Raw genomic sequence first — 17949 nt, 5'->3', positions numbered from 1 at the left:
TTGTGTGCAGAGATCCTGTGTTAAAGCTAGTGGCACATCTATGTAATTTGGTGGTGAAAAGATGACTGAGAGCCCTACCCTGAGCTCTGTGTGCCAGCTTACCGCCAGCACACACTGTCACAAATGTGCCACACGTTTGCGAGGCTTAGCGCTGGGTCCAGCACGGGAGCTAGCCAAGCGCCTGTTCTGGGCTGCCGCTAGTGGAGAGCCGGTGCTCCGCCATTCTGCAGTCACCCGAACTGCCAGGCAGAGGAGAGATAAGTGGGGACATGGGGGGGAGGTGGGAAGGAGGAGGTGACATTCCAGGGTGGGGGGAGGTGGTGGGAGGGTGCGGAGAGGGTGGGGAGGAGGCATTCTGGAGGGAGGGAGCGGGGCAGGAGAAGGTGGGACCATCAGATCCTGAGCTCTGTGTTGGGCCGTGCAATCCAACACAGCACTCCAGAGCAGCCATAGAGTTGAGCAGTCCCATTGCAGGGCTACTTCCTTTACTTGAAGGAAGGGAGCAAAAGTCCCCTTCTCCTGAGGAGGTGTCGGCAGCTACCTGGGGTGTGCTGGATGCTGCAGTAGCCAATTTTGGCCCCACAGCAACCCTACTCTCCGGGCAGCTCAAGATTGGGCTGTGAGGCAGAAGTTGAGGTACATCAAAGTTTACAGAAGGTGTTCGGCAACCAATCGGGGTTTAACTAGAATTCTCCAAATAATCTCACTCAGAATTCTGTCACTAACAGTCCCGTCCTAATTGGGGCTAGCACCGCTGTGGCAGCTGCCCGCCCAATGGAGCTACTTGGACCTGCCCCAGCAGTTTAGATGGGCCTCAAAACAGGGTAAGACAACAAATATTCCCTTATCCTGAGAAGACTTCCAGCCTCCTCCGTTTCAGCACTGGATATGGTGTGGGTCGTACAGCGGCACTGCGCCAGCACTAAATAGGATTGGACTGTAAGAAGCATACAGCAATTGAGCCGTAAGGAAAGATGTAAGGAGGAGAGAGAAGAAGGAAAGGAAGCCTAGTGAAGCATAGTAGTGGGAGGCGAAAGGATATAGGCAGATTAGTTGGGCTCCCAGAAAAATCCAGGTCAAACGAGGGAAGGCTTTGGGGTACAGAGAGGAGCAACAGAGGGGAGAAAGTTGGGAGTATTCGCCAGAAAGAAAGCGAAATGTTTAGTTGGTTTGGTACCACAGCAAGAGCTGTAGTTGAAGATGTTTTCTGTACTGTGGGATGCAGGCAAGGAGTGAGTCTGAAACAGGTCATGAAACGCACTTCACCTACTTGCAAGTCATTTCCTCCAACCCACTTGATCAGCTTAACCCAACTGATCACAGCAGAGACTTACGCCAGGATCCCTCTTTGAACTTGTCCCATCCCTTTTCATTCCTTCGGCGCATTCCTTCGCCGCATATAGCTGTCATAGGTCTGAGGAGACCCACCAGGTGGATATTTTTCATTACTACTATTCCTTACTATTTTTCCTTACTACTCCTTGGCATCCTTTTTTGTTTAAAGAAGCCTTCTGAGTGCATGGCCTTTTTAAACATCTTTTCTGTATCTTTTAGTATTTTTACAGGCCTGATTCCTCTGATTTGCTACCTTTTGCTCTTTTTATCTGACTTTTTATCTGACTGTGGTTTTTATGGGTATATGTTAATATGTTTTTAATATGTTTTAATTGTGGTTAAATTATGTTTTTAATCTGTTTTTAATATGTTGTGAGCCGCCCTGGGTCCCTTTGGGGAGAAGGGCGGGATATAAATAAAGTTTATTATTATTATTATTATTATTATTATTATTATTATTATTATTATTATTATTATTATCCTGATGGTCCCCCCACCATAATTGGATGCTGCATGTGCTCTGTTGGTGTGGCTGGTGAGAGGTAGAACTGGGCTATTGGGGTTTGGAAAAATGTTTTATCCCACTGTCTGGAATGGATGAAGAGATGCAAGAGGTATATCATGAAAATTTATTCCAGCAGCCCAGGATGTGGTCTTTAAAAAGCCCTTAATCCAACACTGACACAATGCCTCATATGGTTTTCGGTTTGTTTCCTTTTTTCAGGGCTCTCAAAACACTTTTCCCTGGAAAGAGAAGCTTCCTCCTTTCTCGATCTACTTTTCCTGGATCTGGAAAATACACAGGACATTGGTTGGGAGATAATTTTGCCACCTGGAATGATATTAAATGGTCTATACCAGGAATGCTGGAATTCGGCCTCTTTGGATACCCTTATGTAAGATACCATTCCTGATAACAAGATAGTAAAGAAAACCGACTATAGTAACTTTCCTATAGTAAAGGAAGTACCAACATCTTCCTTTGTAGTGATTATGTTCACTTCTCACGTTGTTTTCTGGTGTAGCGAGATCATTAGATCTACTCCCTTTCTCCTGAATTCTGATCCTGTGTCTGCAGATCCCAACAAGACACGAGATGAGAAGCTTGAACCTCAGTTTTATTTAAAGCCTAATTCTAACTAAGGGCCCAGTCCTATCCAACTTTCCAGTACCGTTACAGCCGCAATGCAGCCTAGAGGAAAGGGAACAAATGCTCCCTTACTTGGAAGAAGCCTCCATGATTGCACCCTCACTGCAGGATGCAGCGCGTGCCCCATTGGCATGGCTGCACTGGTGCTGGAAAATGGTATAGGATTTGGATCTAAATTCTCCCTCTGATGCAGCTATGCCACCAGGGTTTTCCTCCAGGTAAGGAAACATTTATTCCCTTGCCCGGGAGTAAGTCTTCATCGCTTGAATGGGTCTACTGGACCAGCACTAGCGATTTTTCTGATGCAAGTCCAAACAGATCAAGGCCAAGGAAGGAGACAGGTCCTAGTCTCAATCTACTCTCCTCACATCCTGCTCTCCACCCCTTTCCTCCTCGCCTGCTTGTCCCATGCCAACGAACCAGTGCCAAGGCTCATTGGAAGGTACAAAAGGTAAGCTGCTGAGAGAGGTAAGCTATCTTCATCCTTCTCTCAGCAGCAACCAATGCCACTTCCTCTTTGCATTCTGTGCCACTACTACAACCTCCTCCTTGCCTGCCTGATCCCCAGTGGAGAGAATGCTCTGTGCCTGGACCTCTGTGGCCACCATAGGAAGCTGCAGTGGTCATTGAGAGAGGGGCCCCCTCCCCTTGACCTCACTCCCAGGATGCAAAAAGTTAGATGAGAAGGGCTTGCCTCTCTCCTTCATCATCCGGTTCTGCCACTGCTTCTTCTGCTTCCTGTAATGGCCCCAGAGGGGATGCTGGGCTCCCAGCATTCCCTGTGCAAGCAACTAGAGGAGGAGGAGACAGCAGTGGGGCTATGCACCAAGACAGGCACTTACCTGTCACTTCTCATACACTACAGTGTGAGAAGAGGATTGTCCCAGTCTGCACTCCGTGAAGGCAACAGATTGGGGGAAGTGGTAGACGGGTGCTGGATAACTCCTGCCAACTTGTTGCATCTCCCTATTCACTGTCTGACACCAAGTTTGCAACTTGCTAAATAGGGTCATACTAGATTATATTTGTCAGGACTGCATGCCACTCTCTGCCATCCCTTATTTTAGTATTTCTTAGGGGATACTGTTCCTCACTTTGTCCAGAGAATGGCGTGGATGTATGTATAGTCCCCATTGACCCTATTACGTTTTTACTTATGGAAGAAAATTCCCCTTTATAAGTTGTTTCATTAAAAGTCAACATTTTCCAGTCCTCCATCCCAAATTATAAAAGGGATACCTGTAAGTCATAATTTCATAAAAGAATAGATCCTTTCGTAGGGTATTTAAATAGCAAGCTTTTCCTCTTCTCCAATAAAAAAAAAAAAAATCAATCTAATTGTTCTCTACTTTTATGTTTCAATCCCCTGCACTGAGTTGCTAATTGCGTGCACTAATTTTTCTTAGATCCTTCTTGCCTAAGAGAACCAAACCTAGAACATGGGTATTTGCACCTTCCCCAGCATGGTTTAGAGCTGATGATGGTTGCAACCTTCAGTCTCGAAAGACTATGGTATAAGCCTACAGCACCTGGTATTCCCAAGCGGTCTCCCATCCAAGTACTAACCAGGCCTGACCCTGCTTAGCTTCCAAGATCAGACAAGATCAGGCATGTGCAGGGTAACAGTTGCTGCTTAGAGCTGATGCATATGTAAATTATGCTGGTTTCCCCCTCAGCGGTTATCTTAATCATCAATGTACAGTACATGCAATTAGTCATGTAAATACAACACAGATCCCATACATCACTGAGGCATTTTTCATATCTATGCATACTTTTCAGATTGGAGCTGATATCTGTGGGTTCAATGAAAATGTCTCTGAGGAACTCTGCCGACGATGGTTGCAACTTGGAGCATTTTATCCGTTCTCTAGGAATCACAACGCTCAAAACCTTGATGTAGGTCCCCCTTAAAATATTATGTATTTATTTTAAAGGTTTTTTTCTTTTTCTTTTGCAAATCCCTCTGCTTCATGTGAATTACAACTGTAACCTTGACTTTTAGCCTAAAGACCCTGCATATTTCGGGCTGGACTCTCTTTTGGTGACCACCACCAAGCACTACCTGAACATACGCTACACTTTGCTGCCCTATCTCTACACCCTCTTTTACAGAGCACATATCACAGGAGACACAGTTGCAAGACCTGTCCTACATGAGTAAGATCATTTTTAAGAGAAAATATCTTGTAGGGTGGAGGGCGGGGGATTTTGATGTCACCGTTTGGAGGGGATAGAATTTTTGTGTGTGTGTGTGTGTTTATGATCCATAATAAAATATCCCCTCAAATGTTTACTATTATCAAATACCATGCTTACTAGGAGTCAGAAAGGGATTAATTGCAATGCTAAATTAATTAGAAGCCTCAGTGTAGAAGGCAGAGGACTTTTCCTAGGCTCTTTTCTGTAGAATGACACAACCAGTTAGGTCAAACACTTCATTGTTGATTTATGTGGAACTCAAACAGTTTTAGATGCTCTGAGTCACATAGAGTAGCCCTAGTTTAAAATTCCCCGTGTGATCTGGTGCATGCAGAAGCAATTCCATTTCAGTGGAGGGAGCCAATTTGTGTGCAAACAGTGTTGCATATTGGCTAACCCCAATGAAATGATGGAAAATCCTTTGCAGACTCTGAAGTCATTTTGGAGGGCCTGCACCCATCAATGAACTGCAGTGCATAGCCGTGCTTATGTATACTAGTATATGAGCCCAGAAAAATTATCTGGACTCCTAGCACGCTGCCGCTTTGGGCGGCCTCTTTCCTCTCCTTCTTTAAAGCCACTCTGGGCGTGATTCTGGGCCATGTCTCATCTTCTTGGAGGAGACGAAAGATGCAGCCCAGAGCAGCAGTGCGCTGAAAGACTCCTGGCATAATTTTGCACTGCTTTGGGATGCATTTTTCCTCTCCTTGGAGGATAGGAAGGGGGCAGCCCAGAGCAGCATAGAATTATGCCAGGAGAGGCTTTAGCTCCCTTGAATTCCTGAAGCAATTGCAGTGATGTGATGACATCACTGCAGTTACTTCTGGGTCGGGGGGGGTAGCAAACAGAGGGGTGGCCACAGGCAGAAAAAAAAACCAGGACCACTACTGGCTAAGCTTTAGGGGCAGCCTAATGAAAGTGTGAATTTGAACAGGTGGGAGACTGATGCAAATTCCTCCCAACTTTGAAGGGGAAAGCAGGAAACTTGTTAAATAGATTTTCAATGTATGCATTTTAATATAGCCCATTTATGAACTGCTTTAATAAGATATGGTGCATTATGTAGCATAATAGCAAAAATAAGGATGTTGCTGCCCATCATTATATTGGGATCAATGTGCATGATGCCATTTTAAAGTTGCTGCTTTTAGGCACAAATTCCAGCAAAAAATGCCTCTAAAACATAAAGCGTAACCTAAGATGTTTTCCATGGACAAAATTAACATTTTGTTGATTTTGTTTCCTTCATTTAGGTTCTACTCAGATGAAGCCACCTGGGCTATTGACAGGCAGTTCATGTGGGGACCTGGGCTTCTTATTACTCCGGTGCTGGATGCGGTATGGCTAATTTTATTAACCTACAATCTGTGTAATTCGATTTCTTAAGAGCTTGTACTCATTATATCTGAGTTCAGCATTCATCAAAGCTGCTACCTGGTGGGAAATGGAGGAGTGGAAATAATCACCATCATTTATATGGAGATTTTTGAATGTTTGAAGTGTTTTATGTGCATTATCTCATTGATCCTCACTGAGTGAAATAATGAGTCATCAAGAAAGTCTGAGAGGTGGCGATGGTCTCTCTCAGGAAGAGAGGGGAGAACTTGGAAAGGGCCTAAGTCTGGTTTCCCTAACATTTTTGGCCATGACCCTACAGTTTTTCTCTCATCTTGTGACCCATGAGCTGGTACATGTTACAGGCTGAGTACCCCTAATCTGGAATTCTTAACTACAGACTGTTCTGAAATAGGGACCTATTTAGAGCACCAATACAACTTTTTTTTCTTTTACTTTTGTGCCTAAAGAAATAGAATCACAAACTGTGTTTCAAGCACAAACCTTGTTTCATACAATGAATTTTGTGTTTAGATTAGGGCTCCATTCCCAAAATCTCTCATTATGCAAGTATTCCAAAATATGGAAAAATCTGATATCCAAAACAATTCTGCTCCTAAGCACTTTGGATAAAGGATACTGTACTTCAACTGTACAACCTGTACTAATAATTTTTTTAATTGATTTTGTTAATTAGCTACCATGATTCTGCTTCATTGTGTGGATGAGCATTTTGTGGGGGAGATATTGGTGGCCCTCATATGTACCAGTATCCCATCCCCATCTGTCTCCCTTAATGCCTTTGTTACATGCCTCAATAGCAGGCATAGATCCGAAAAGGCTCACTGTGGCAGTGGAGGCTTTCCTCCAGAATAAGTGAGCAAACGTTCGCTTATCTGAGAAGACTTCAAATTGCCCTCCCCTCCAGTAGGTACTCCGTTGGCATGGCTGCATTGGAGGGGTGGGGATTTGAGTTGGATTGGGCTGGTAGTTTGCCTCAAGCAGCAAACTGACGGAGTGGGGGGGGTGGTCACACACCTCCATCCACCCACTCACTTCCCCTACTCATTTTCCTCATCTAACTTTCTGCATTGGAAAAGGAAAAGGGGAACGAAGAGAAAGTATGGACAAGTACGGTGGGCTAGCCCATCACTCTGCTCCACATACTTCCCCTGGTCTGTCACCTCTTCCAGTCCAGAAGATGGGAGGAGCAGAGCCTGGCCTATGATCAGGGAAGAAGAAGAGCAGCATTTGATATGCCAGCTCTGACTGTAACCTATGCATTTCTTATCAAATGTTCTGCATGATTTGATTTGACAAGTGAATTGTTTGCTTAAATTTCAGGGTGTGGATACAGTGAATGCCTATATTCCGGATGCTGTGTGGTATGAATATGAGACGGTAAGTATGTAGCTATGACAAAGTACTCCACACGTGTTTCAGTATGCACCAGGTCAGATTAAAAGCGTTGCCTTCAAGATGCTGCTGTAGAACTGACTGTCCACCAACCCAGAGTATGATTTGACAGCTATGCCTTAGCTGTCCTTTTATAGTGCAATTAGCAGCCCAGCCCTGACATAAGACAACATAGACTTTGCATCCCTGGAGAGTCACAGCTCGGTGCACCAATCACTTTATAATGAAAGTGTAATCAGTTTTCTACATCGCACAGCACCATAGAAAAATAAGGGTGTGACTTTTTTGTCCTGTCATAGCCATTTGATATCTGGATAGATCAGAAATATGACCCTCTTTTGTCTTGTGGAACTCAACTGGCAGCTTGGAATTACCTTTTGATCACCCTAGCTATTTGCTCTATCTCCCTACACTGTCCTAAATTAGGGCATCAAAGCACCCTGGAGAAAACAACAGTGTCAGATGTATCTCCCGGCAGACAAACTAGGACTTCATCTCAGAGGAGGCTACATTTTTCCTACTCAGCAACCAGCCAACACAACTTTTTACAGGTATTTTCTACGGCTGACCAGGAGCCTCTCTTATCTCAAGCCATTTGATTCTTTGCAGTCTTATGCTGTTAGCAATGTGGTTAGACAAAGGCCCACAACTTGTATCTTAAAGATGCATAACGCTTAAATTGCATTCTTGCCACGGATTTTATCAATGTCTGTGACAATGAAAGGGATTTTTTATGTTCATATTCAAGACAATATAGTAGATCTGTGACAATAAAGCCCACATTCAAGCAATGGTAACAAGATGAACTAGATGGGCCTATGGCCTGATCTACGAGTAGTGTTCTTATGTTCTCATAATGAAAGTTGATTTGATTCTGTAGTTATTACTGAATCCACTTGCCTGACTTTAAATGTATTTATAACAATGTTTCTCAACCAGTAGTACTCATACCAGTAGTAGAACTTGAAGTGGTATCTAGTGGTACTCACAGACCCCTAGGCCCCTGCCACCTGGCAGCGAGACTGGCAATACAATGCATGGGCAGCAGTAAGAAGCTCAGTTCTGTGGGCAGAGCTCCAGCATGCACTTTTTACCTGCTTGAAAAAGCCATCCCATCTGCCCTGAGCCTCTTACTGGAGTTTGTCATGTTGCAGCCGACCTCCCAATCCGGAGATGACAATCACCAGTTACTTCCAGTGGTATTTCCAATAGGTGGACAATGTGAAGTGGTACAGTGGGGGACAAACGTAGAGCAGGACTGATTTATAATCCTTCAGGTCACAAACACCCCTAAAATATAGCACTTTTTTGGCAGTCGTTCAAATCCTATGGGACTCATAATTGCCTTGGATGACAATGGTGAAGCAAGTGGAGAATTGTTCTGGGATGATGGAGAAACCATAGGTAAGCCCTCAAAAGATGTTGTTAGTATATATATGCTGATTACTTGTTTATTTCTCATTCAAAACTATCAGGTGATGCAACTATTTCGTAAACGTGCTGATCCCTAAGGGTTCACTCAAGCCAAGGGCAAAGTTTATCCAACCTTCCTTGTTTGCATCAATGTGTATCATTGACTGGGGCATGTACACATTCATGTGTTTCTGCATGTACACTCTGGGGTCCCCAGCTTTCTGATCCGTTCACAGCTCTTTGGAGATTCTCCAGCAGTGGCTTGTTGGGAGATATGTGTTAGGGAATTGAGCTCAAAGGACAAACCATAAAAGCCCCACTTCCTGATCAGAAACTCCCTACATAGTCCTTTGGATCCTAGTAATGATACTGGGTTACATTGGTGACCAGGTACTTTGGTGCATTGGGCTACATTGGTGACCAGGTACATTGGTAAATTACAAATAATAATCTAAGAAATATCTAAGTTAACTTTATAACCTCCTGAAAAACAGAGAGAAATAATTGGTCACAATCATACAATGTTACCTTTTTACCCATGCCCCTAGTCATTAAAACCCTGTGAGGAGGACCTTATGGAAATTTATTCAAAATGAACATCATTTTTTGCTATGATATAAAATTTTTTGCTATTCTAGATATAAAAGTTTAAATAGCTGAATACAAAAATAACCATTTAAAATATGCTTAATTACCCAATGAAATCCACAAACTTTAAACTCTTATTTCAGACTGGTCTTTTTACGGTAAAGTCAAAGTTTCATATTATGTTAAAGGAGGAAAAACCACAACAGCAGTAACAATCAGATTTAAGGTCTTTTGTTTGGGAACTTTTATGGTGTGTTTATAAGCAGCTTTAGGGCCTTCTAAAAAGAAATTTAAGAGGCTTTGTTTATAACCCTGATCCATAAAAACTAATGTATTTTGAGAAGGCCAGGTCTTAAGGGTGGTCTGACCTTACATTTATATGCAGAGATAGGAGGTCATCTGAGGGTGAAAAATAAGTCTGAGTCAAATCTAGCATTATTGGAAAACTCAAGAGGAAAAGGTTGGATGGAGGTGTCAGGCTTCCTTAGCAATTCATTGCAGCCTTTTGAACCTGCCTTGCCTACTGAATTCAAGGATGTTAGTAACTCATGAGGTTTAATAACAAAGTTCCAACAGAACTTTGCAGGGCTGCTAATTCAGGCATGTACTTTTGTGGGGCTCCTAATTCAGCCATGCAAAAGGGCTCCTTTTAAACCGTGGGTAACCAATTTGCAGCATACCGTACACCACTTTTTAGCTATAGAAACTCTGAATATGCCACTCCACCTGCCTCTGGCAGCATCCCAAAGACCATCCGAAAGGCCACCACCACAGGCTGGTCAACCACCGGTCACCCATGCAAAACACTGGACGGGAGAGTTAGCGCCCCACCATGCCTTGTGTGTGGGTGACTGGCTTGTGCTAGCCCCAGCTTGGCACCAGTCTTTCTACCAAACTTGGCTACATGGTTGGGCATAGGGCTTTGCACAAGTTGCCAACAAGGGAATCATGCGTATCACTTGAAAAGTGTTTGCGTGTCACTAGTGGCACCACTGGTGTAGCTAGAGGGGGGCGGTGCACTAAGTTTTGCAGGGAGCCTTCCTGCAGCGTGCAAGCGGCTCCCCCCCTTTCCTTTAGGAGCCGTTCACCTCCGTTCCCCCCCTGCCCACATGGCTCCAAAGGGGAGGGGAGAAGCTGCTTGCATGCTGTGGTGAGGCTAAACAGAGGCGAATGGCTCCCAAGGGGAGGGGGAGGGGCCGCTTGCATGCTGCAGGGAGGCTCCCTGCAAAACGTAGTGCTCCGCCCCCCCTCTAGCTACCCCAGTGAGTGGCACACATGCTGTGAGTTGGCCACTCCAGTTCTAAACCATGGGAAGGGAGAGGAAGATGAAAGCTGGACTGTAGTTGGACAGTCAATTCAGTATCCCTGAGTACAGCACAAGACCAAACTTCTAAGTCTTCATTTTTTTTATTCCCCCCCCCCCCGCATTGGTTTATTTTATGCTTAGAATGTAGAATATTAGAAAAGGATTTATTGTGAATTTATTACATCCAGCACAAGTACATACTAATTACATCATTGGCCATTAAACTTTCCTGATCTCTTCAGTCCACTTTGTACTTTCACTGCCTCTTATGATCCAATCCTGTTCGAGGCCAGTGCCTTGATTTAGTTAGGATTTAGTTAGGATTGTGTTGCATTTTTCATTAGCTACATGCCTGCCTCTTCAGTCCCCTTTTCTCCACTGGGCCACTCCAGCCCACTTATGGCTCCATTGCTCCACAATGACTTTTTCAGTAACCCAGTGGTTCTCAAACTGTGGGTGGGGACCCACCCATGAGCCAATTCCAGATGGGTCCCCATTCATTTCAATATTTTATTTTTAGTATATTAGACTTGATGCTACCCTAGGATGTGATTGCATTTGGAGAAATGTTACAGACCTGTACTTTTAACAAGCTACGATGTATATTCTTTTAACAGTGATATTAAATGGGACTTACTCCTGGATAAGTGTGGATAGGTTTGCAGCCTAACTAATTGTTAACAATAACTAATAGCCTAATTGTTAACAATTTTCCTGCTTGATGATGTCACTTGCGATCTTGATATCACTTCCGGTGGGTCCTGACAGATTCTCATTCTAAAAAGTGGGTCCTGGTGCTAAATGTGTGTAAACCACTGTAGTAACCATTTGCCTATTTCTTTTGTTACTGCTTATAAAAAGTACTCAAGTGGTGCCTGTCTTCTGATTTCTGCCATAATGGTTCAATACCTTGCCTCTGAAATACAATTCTTTTCTTTTCCTTCCCCAGACACCATTGCTGTGTCACATATAACCTTTCAGGCCATCCACAGTCATTTAAACCTCATAAAATCTTTAAAAAAGGAAAAGAGTTTGTGATTGGGCTGATAATTGCCATAATAAATACTGAATGCCTTGGGCAGTTGCTGATCACACTGCAACAGGAACCAGTCTGGTTCTTTTTCAAGGTCTGCAATACCCAATATTTTGGGGGGCTAATTTTGAAAGTACAAAACACGACAACAGGAAAAAAAATGATATTGTTTTCCATGACAAGCCTTCCTACAAACAAAATAAATCTTATTTTGCAGTCCTAAATTGTCTGCACTTTAGGATTGCTGGCAAATTTGAAAAATTGCTTTTCCCCATTGAGAGTCCCAAATGGCAATACTGAGCATTTCCTTTACATCTTCCACATTTTGGGACATCTCTTGCCTGCTCTTGGTAATACAGCAATTCTTGTGCTAATGAGGGGGAGTGAAATGTCACAAGTACAGTGAATCTGTTGTGCAGACTGAGAATATTTGTATGCCATAGTAAATTTTAAATTCTTCAGTGCACACTTTCCCTTTGCTTTACCCCTTCTCAGAGCAATGACTGCATCCTTGTTTATGTAGGATCTAAGGTTGCCAATTAACCAGATCAAAAATGGGCTTGGCCTTCGCTTGTGCTTTTAACAAAGACTTGATCTGGGGAAATCTGCAAATGAGGCTCTTCATGAAGGATGTGAAGGTCAACATTATCACCTGCAAAGGGTTGTGTAGCAAACTGCAGTTAATACTTAATACTGTGAATACTTACAGGGCTCTAATATATCATAATTCCCAAACCGAGTATGCTTGCATACACTGACATTCAGGGTGTCTCTGGTCTTTTATACTGCACTCTTACGCACAAGTTACACATCTCTAAATCCACTTTCTTCCATAGAACTACTATTCCCATAACTAGGGTTGCCACCTTGTATCTGGAAGGACTGAAATGCCCTTAACAGCCTGACATGCCTGTTCTAGGAGGGGAAGTTTTACATTTTTCAGGGCACCTCAACATACCCTGTAAGCTGCCCCTCCCTCTTGCTGTCAGAGCCATTCCAAGAGCAAGAGCAACATGTAGGAGATGTTGTTGGCAACCTTCAGTCTTGAGAGACTATGGTATCACGCTCTGAAAGGTGGTTCTGGCACAGCGTCTAGTGTGGCTGAAAAGGCCAATTCGGGAGTGACAATCCCTTCCACACCGGGAGCAAGTGCAGTCTGTCCCTGGTCTGTCGCCCTGGCTATGGGCCTTCCTTCTTTGCCTCTTAGCCTCAGTCTGTTGGCCAAGTGTCTCTTCAAACTGGGAAAGGCCATGCTGCACAGCCTGCCTCCAAGCGGGCCGCTCAGAGGCCAGGGTTTCCCACTTGTTGAGGTCCACTCCTAAGGCCTTCAGATCCCTCTTGCAGAGATACTCTCATTGCTATCGCTGCAGGGAATGGCTCAAACGGCAAGGTAGAGGGGCCATTTACAGGGCACATTTGAGGTGCCCTGCAAAACGTAGTGCTTACCGCCCCCCCCCCCCCGGAATGCTACTGCATTGCCTGCCTTCTTTTATTCAAACAGCTGTTCAAAATACAGCTGTTGGTTTCTCTAGTTGTACTCTGTTATTAACCCATTAGTTTGCTGTGCTTTAGATTTTGCTTCAGTTGTCTTCTGGTAGGAAAGGAGAATTTGGGGAAGTTGATAATGGAACTTTGCGCATGTGCCAAAAATAAATAAATAAATAAATAAATAAATAAATAAATAAATAAATAAATAAGCTGTTCTTTAACAAGTTTCAATTTTATTTAATGCAATAACTATTTGCTTATGTGACACGTTTTTTATAAATTGTACATTTCTTTCCCTGTATTTCAGACACCGTGGCCAGTAACACCTACCTCCTGTATCAATTTAATGTCATTAATGTAAGTATGTTTTGATCAGCGCTAAGCTTCCCAAAATTGTCCTCGAGTGTATCTGTGAAATTGTATGTAGAATATTCTCCAGATTTGCCAGTTTCTCAAAACACATCTGACTTCTGTATTTCATGCCTTATGGTATGTGAGTCCAATATTGTATATCAGACTGATGATATTTGATAGGCATTCATAGATAATGTTGTTACTGCATGTGCTTTTCAAGACAATATGTTAACAACATGCAGGCATGAGGGAAAATCTGTTTTGTGCGCTGGGACCACGTGCAGTCACTATGTACAGGAAAAGGAAAAAGAAAGAGGAAATCCATAAAAGGAAAAAAAAGGGGAGGGCATATGGTGCACAAACAAGGAAAGGAGGAGGTTGGGAGGAAGGAGGCGATAAGGGGCATAAGAAATCTTAAGGGTTACCCAGGAGAAACTGGGGATGAAGAAACAGTAGTAGGGAAGGATAAAAATTCAGGGAGAATGGAAAAGAGGTGAGATTCCCAAAGTTCATTGCAAAAGCCCATGGCTAAATTGGTGTTCACTATTGACTGAACCAAGAGTGAGCCCCTTGGTGGGCTGTGAAATCACTCAATTGCAGTGGGAGAGCTAGTCTCACGGAATGAGCCCTCTTAACTGGCACAGCAGTTGCTCAAAGGGATTTGGAGAGCTGGATTTGAGTGGTGTGTGACAGGAATCCACATAAAAAGGAGGCCTGTGGCTGGTTTTGGCCTCCCCTAAATAAAATACAATTAAAATTATTCCCCCCCCCACATACGCAGAATACACAGACAGGAGGGAAAGATAGAAGCAGTAAGTGTGTTGTCAGTTTGATGGCACATGAGACAAGGAAAGAGAGGGGGCTTTGCAGGTCACTTTTGAGGCTTTGCCAAGGAACACAGTTATCAGTCTGTTTCTGACGTTTGGCATGCACTGTTTTGCAAGAGTCATGGGGCTAGAACAGGGGTGCTCAAACCTCGGCCCTGGGGCCACTTGCAGCCCTTGAGGCCTCTCAATGCAGCCCTCAGGGAGCTCCAAGTCTCCAATGAGCCTCTGGCCCTCCAGAGATTTGTTGGAGCCCAAACTGGCCCGATGCAACTGCTCTCAGTGTGAGGGCGATTGTTTGACCTCTCACGTGAGCTGTGGGATGAGGGCTCTCTCCAATGCTTGTTGTTTCACGTCTGTGATGCAGTAGCAGCAGCAAAGGAAAGGCTGGCCTTGCTTTGTGCAAGGCCTTTTATAGACCTTGAGCTACTGCAAGACCTTCACTCATTCATATAAGTTCATCTTTAATATATTCATTTATGTAAACCTATGCAAATTTATTCAAATTTTAAATGTAAATTAATTCTCCCCCCCCCCCGGCCCCTGACACAGTGTCAGAGAGACGATGTGGCCCTTCTGCCAAAAACTTTGGACACTCCTGGGCTAGAATATCAAGACAGAGCAATCTCTCTGTACAATAGCAAAGTGTAGAAAGGGCTTTGAAGCCAACCCAGAGACTAGACTGGAGGTGTAGCAGTTCAAGGTGGGAAACAGGGCATGGTAGCCAAAGCTGCTTCCCGGGGAGAAGGAGGCAGCCACAAAGTACAGCTGTTCAGCACATGTCAGCACAGCATTTTTGTTGGTGCTTGGAGAAGGAATCTCAAAAGAAAGGAGAGAGGCTGCATGCAGGAGGGGACAGTGGGCTACCAGTCTTGGGGGTGTGTGTTTGTGTGTCTGTGTGTGTGTGTGGGGGGGGGGTTTGGTGGATAAATATTCATTTTAGCTTGAATTAACATGTTTCATCAAGTGCATATCTATCAATTGCACATCAGCACTGGGATGGTGTGTGTTTTGATAGAAATGCATAAGCGAACTACCATGATTTTGCATCAGTTTTGCCATGCTTAGATTGCGAAGCATTAGACCTGAAAAAGTATATAATAACAACAATTTAATAACAATAATTACAACAACAACAATAACAACAATTTTAGTTAATAACAACTTAACTTAATCTTAACTGAGGGCTCAATCCTAACCAGGTCTACTCAGAAGTAAGTCCCATATTGTTCAATGGGGTTTACTCTCAGGAAAGTGTGGTTAGGATTGCAGCCTTAATAGCAACAATTTTAGTTCTGCAGATTCTGGTCCATACTGTTCTGTGGGTCTGCTATGGTTATATTGCATAGTCTGAATTTGCTGTGCTTTGCCTTATAGATAGCAGAATCTTTCTGCACTTTCTTGGGGAAGACTTTAAAAAAAAATGTTTTTATCTGTTTCTATGACATTTTTTTTAAAGAACCCAAACCCCAATATCGTATTTTAATATGCAACGATTCTTGAACCATTTGAAATGTTATATTTTAGAAGAACGGTGGCCAACTTTTTATTTGAAATGATTGCCCCCATACCCGCAAATAAAGAGACCAGACTTCGGCTTGGATGAAAATGGGCCACTTTATTAAGTCTTAAACTGCAGCAGGGCAATAAACAATCACATCAAGCATGCGGGGCTAAATGGGGGAAACGGTCCTAGCCGCCTGCCTCCCCCTGCAAGCTCATAGGGTGTACCGCCTGGCTCGAGGCCCCAGCTGTCAATAGCCAGCCTAGGTCTTTCAACGCCACCCCCAAAGGGGGCAAGGCAGCCAAACTTCAGACCAGTTGACAGAGCCTCACCAGCCTGACAGCCCAGGCAAGGGGCTCACCTGCCTGCCTCCTGGAGCCAGTCAGGCATCATGGGAGCGGTTCAGGCTCACCCCTCACCCTGCTGCCCTGGATGGACACCAAGCCATATACCTACCTACCCAGCCCCGCACGTATCCTGCCACAAACAACTAAAGTGACCAAACCCACCCTGGGCCTACGAACCTCACCACCCATTGCCAGTCTGAGGTAGGCGAAAAAACAGACATCCCAGGGCCAATCAGGATGACTGCAAAAAATTCCTACCCGGCCCTTAAAAAGCAACCAGCTAATCCCAGACTGGTTAAAGGGCAGGTGGGTGGGGTTGCCAGCCGGGAGCGAACTGAGCCCAGCCGGAGCGCGCGCGCCAGACTGGTGCTCTGGCCCCGCCTACCCCCAGCCGCGATAGCCTATCGCGGCGAAGCCTCAGCCTGGAGGCACGAAGCGGGGAGGGGGGTAATCGGCCGCTGGCACCGAATTGGCGCCAATGGCTTTAATAATAATTTCATTATTATGTCAGTGAATACCCATTAATTATACTTACTTGATAAGAACAAAGGTGTGTACTATCTTCCAATTATAAGGTTAAATAAAGAGGGGAGAATTAAAAATCATTTTCAAAAGCAACTTCAGGGACCTGTTCTAGATCAGGAACATGGCACAAGGATGAATGTTGACTTCTTTTTACATTCTAGTCACATTGTATAGGATTGTGCTGTTAATCCACAAACCTGCTAGGAAAAAAAAAAAGGTTCTTACAGGAAAATAAAAACTAGTTAGGGCAAAAACAGGAAAACGAAAAATGTACAAATAAAATAAATCCATAAGGGATGCATTTAAAGTAAAATAAGGTCTTAGGGAATTGCCAAACTTTAAAATAAGAATTGCCAAAGAATGGGAGAAACAGACATAGATAAAGCACCCCTTTTCCTTCTGTGGGCAAGCCGTTCCTGTGTCTGCTTTTCCACTCAGCTTCACAAACCTTTCCATGTGTGTGTTTACCCCCATATTTAGAGCTTATATATTCCATATTATTTGTTCGTGTTGACCCAGTTACAGAATATGGTCCATTTGGGATAAAAACTGCCCTTAATAAATCCTGCTTTGTTTTCAGTATCATTTTGGAAGCATCCGCTATGTCTGACTTTCTCTGAGTGCCTAATCTGTGAAGTTGGACGATTGTGTTCTTTGCTGCCTGCTCTCATGATATCGAAGGTCACTTTCTTAGTAGTCTTATTGTTCAGAGAGAAACAACTATCAGTGTATTTTTCTTAGGTAACCCTGGCAGCTTCATCTGTGCCAAATTCAGCATTCTTAGGTGGGGGGGGGGGGGATGTACTCTAAACCATTCAGCCTGAGAATGCCTCGGATTCATACTTTTTTCCTCAGGAAACCAGCTCAGCTTTAAAGCGTTAACGGCCCAGTCCTAACTTACACTGTGGAACAGTTAGGCTGAGTGGCCTGCACTGTATCCAGCACAATACAGTAGGTGCTGGTTGGAGGGCAACTCAGAGTAAGGGGATTATTTTCCCTTTTACGCAGTGATGCCCCCCAGCCACCCCTATGGAGCAATTTGGATCTGAGCCAGCAATTTTGCTGATGCAAGTCAGAACAGCTCATGTAATACTGCAGGGCCCGGGAGTGGGGGGTTAGGATTTGACCT

General features: G+C 44.0%; 1 protein-coding gene across 1 annotated transcript in view; it reads left to right on the top strand.

Annotated features, from left to right (window-relative positions):
• Positions 1–17949, top strand: part of SI (sucrase-isomaltase) — a 159359-nt gene that overhangs the window by 40305 nt on the left and 101105 nt on the right. Inside the window, exons 15-22 of the mRNA XM_066621541.1 lie at positions 2060–2231; positions 4268–4384; positions 4491–4645; positions 5941–6025; positions 7367–7423; positions 7865–7989; positions 8754–8842; positions 13574–13623. Of these exons, the coding sequence (XP_066477638.1) occupies positions 2060–2231; positions 4268–4384; positions 4491–4645; positions 5941–6025; positions 7367–7423; positions 7865–7989; positions 8754–8842; positions 13574–13623 (850 nt within the window). The remainder of the gene's footprint in view (positions 1–2059; positions 2232–4267; positions 4385–4490; positions 4646–5940; positions 6026–7366; positions 7424–7864; positions 7990–8753; positions 8843–13573; positions 13624–17949) is intronic.

The sequence above is a fragment of the Tiliqua scincoides genome, chromosome 3 (assembly GCF_035046505.1).
Source record: "Tiliqua scincoides isolate rTilSci1 chromosome 3, rTilSci1.hap2, whole genome shotgun sequence".
In the NCBI taxonomy this organism is placed as follows: Eukaryota; Metazoa; Chordata; class Lepidosauria; order Squamata; family Scincidae; genus Tiliqua; species Tiliqua scincoides.
This window is presented reverse-complemented; position numbering and strand designations above follow the sequence as displayed.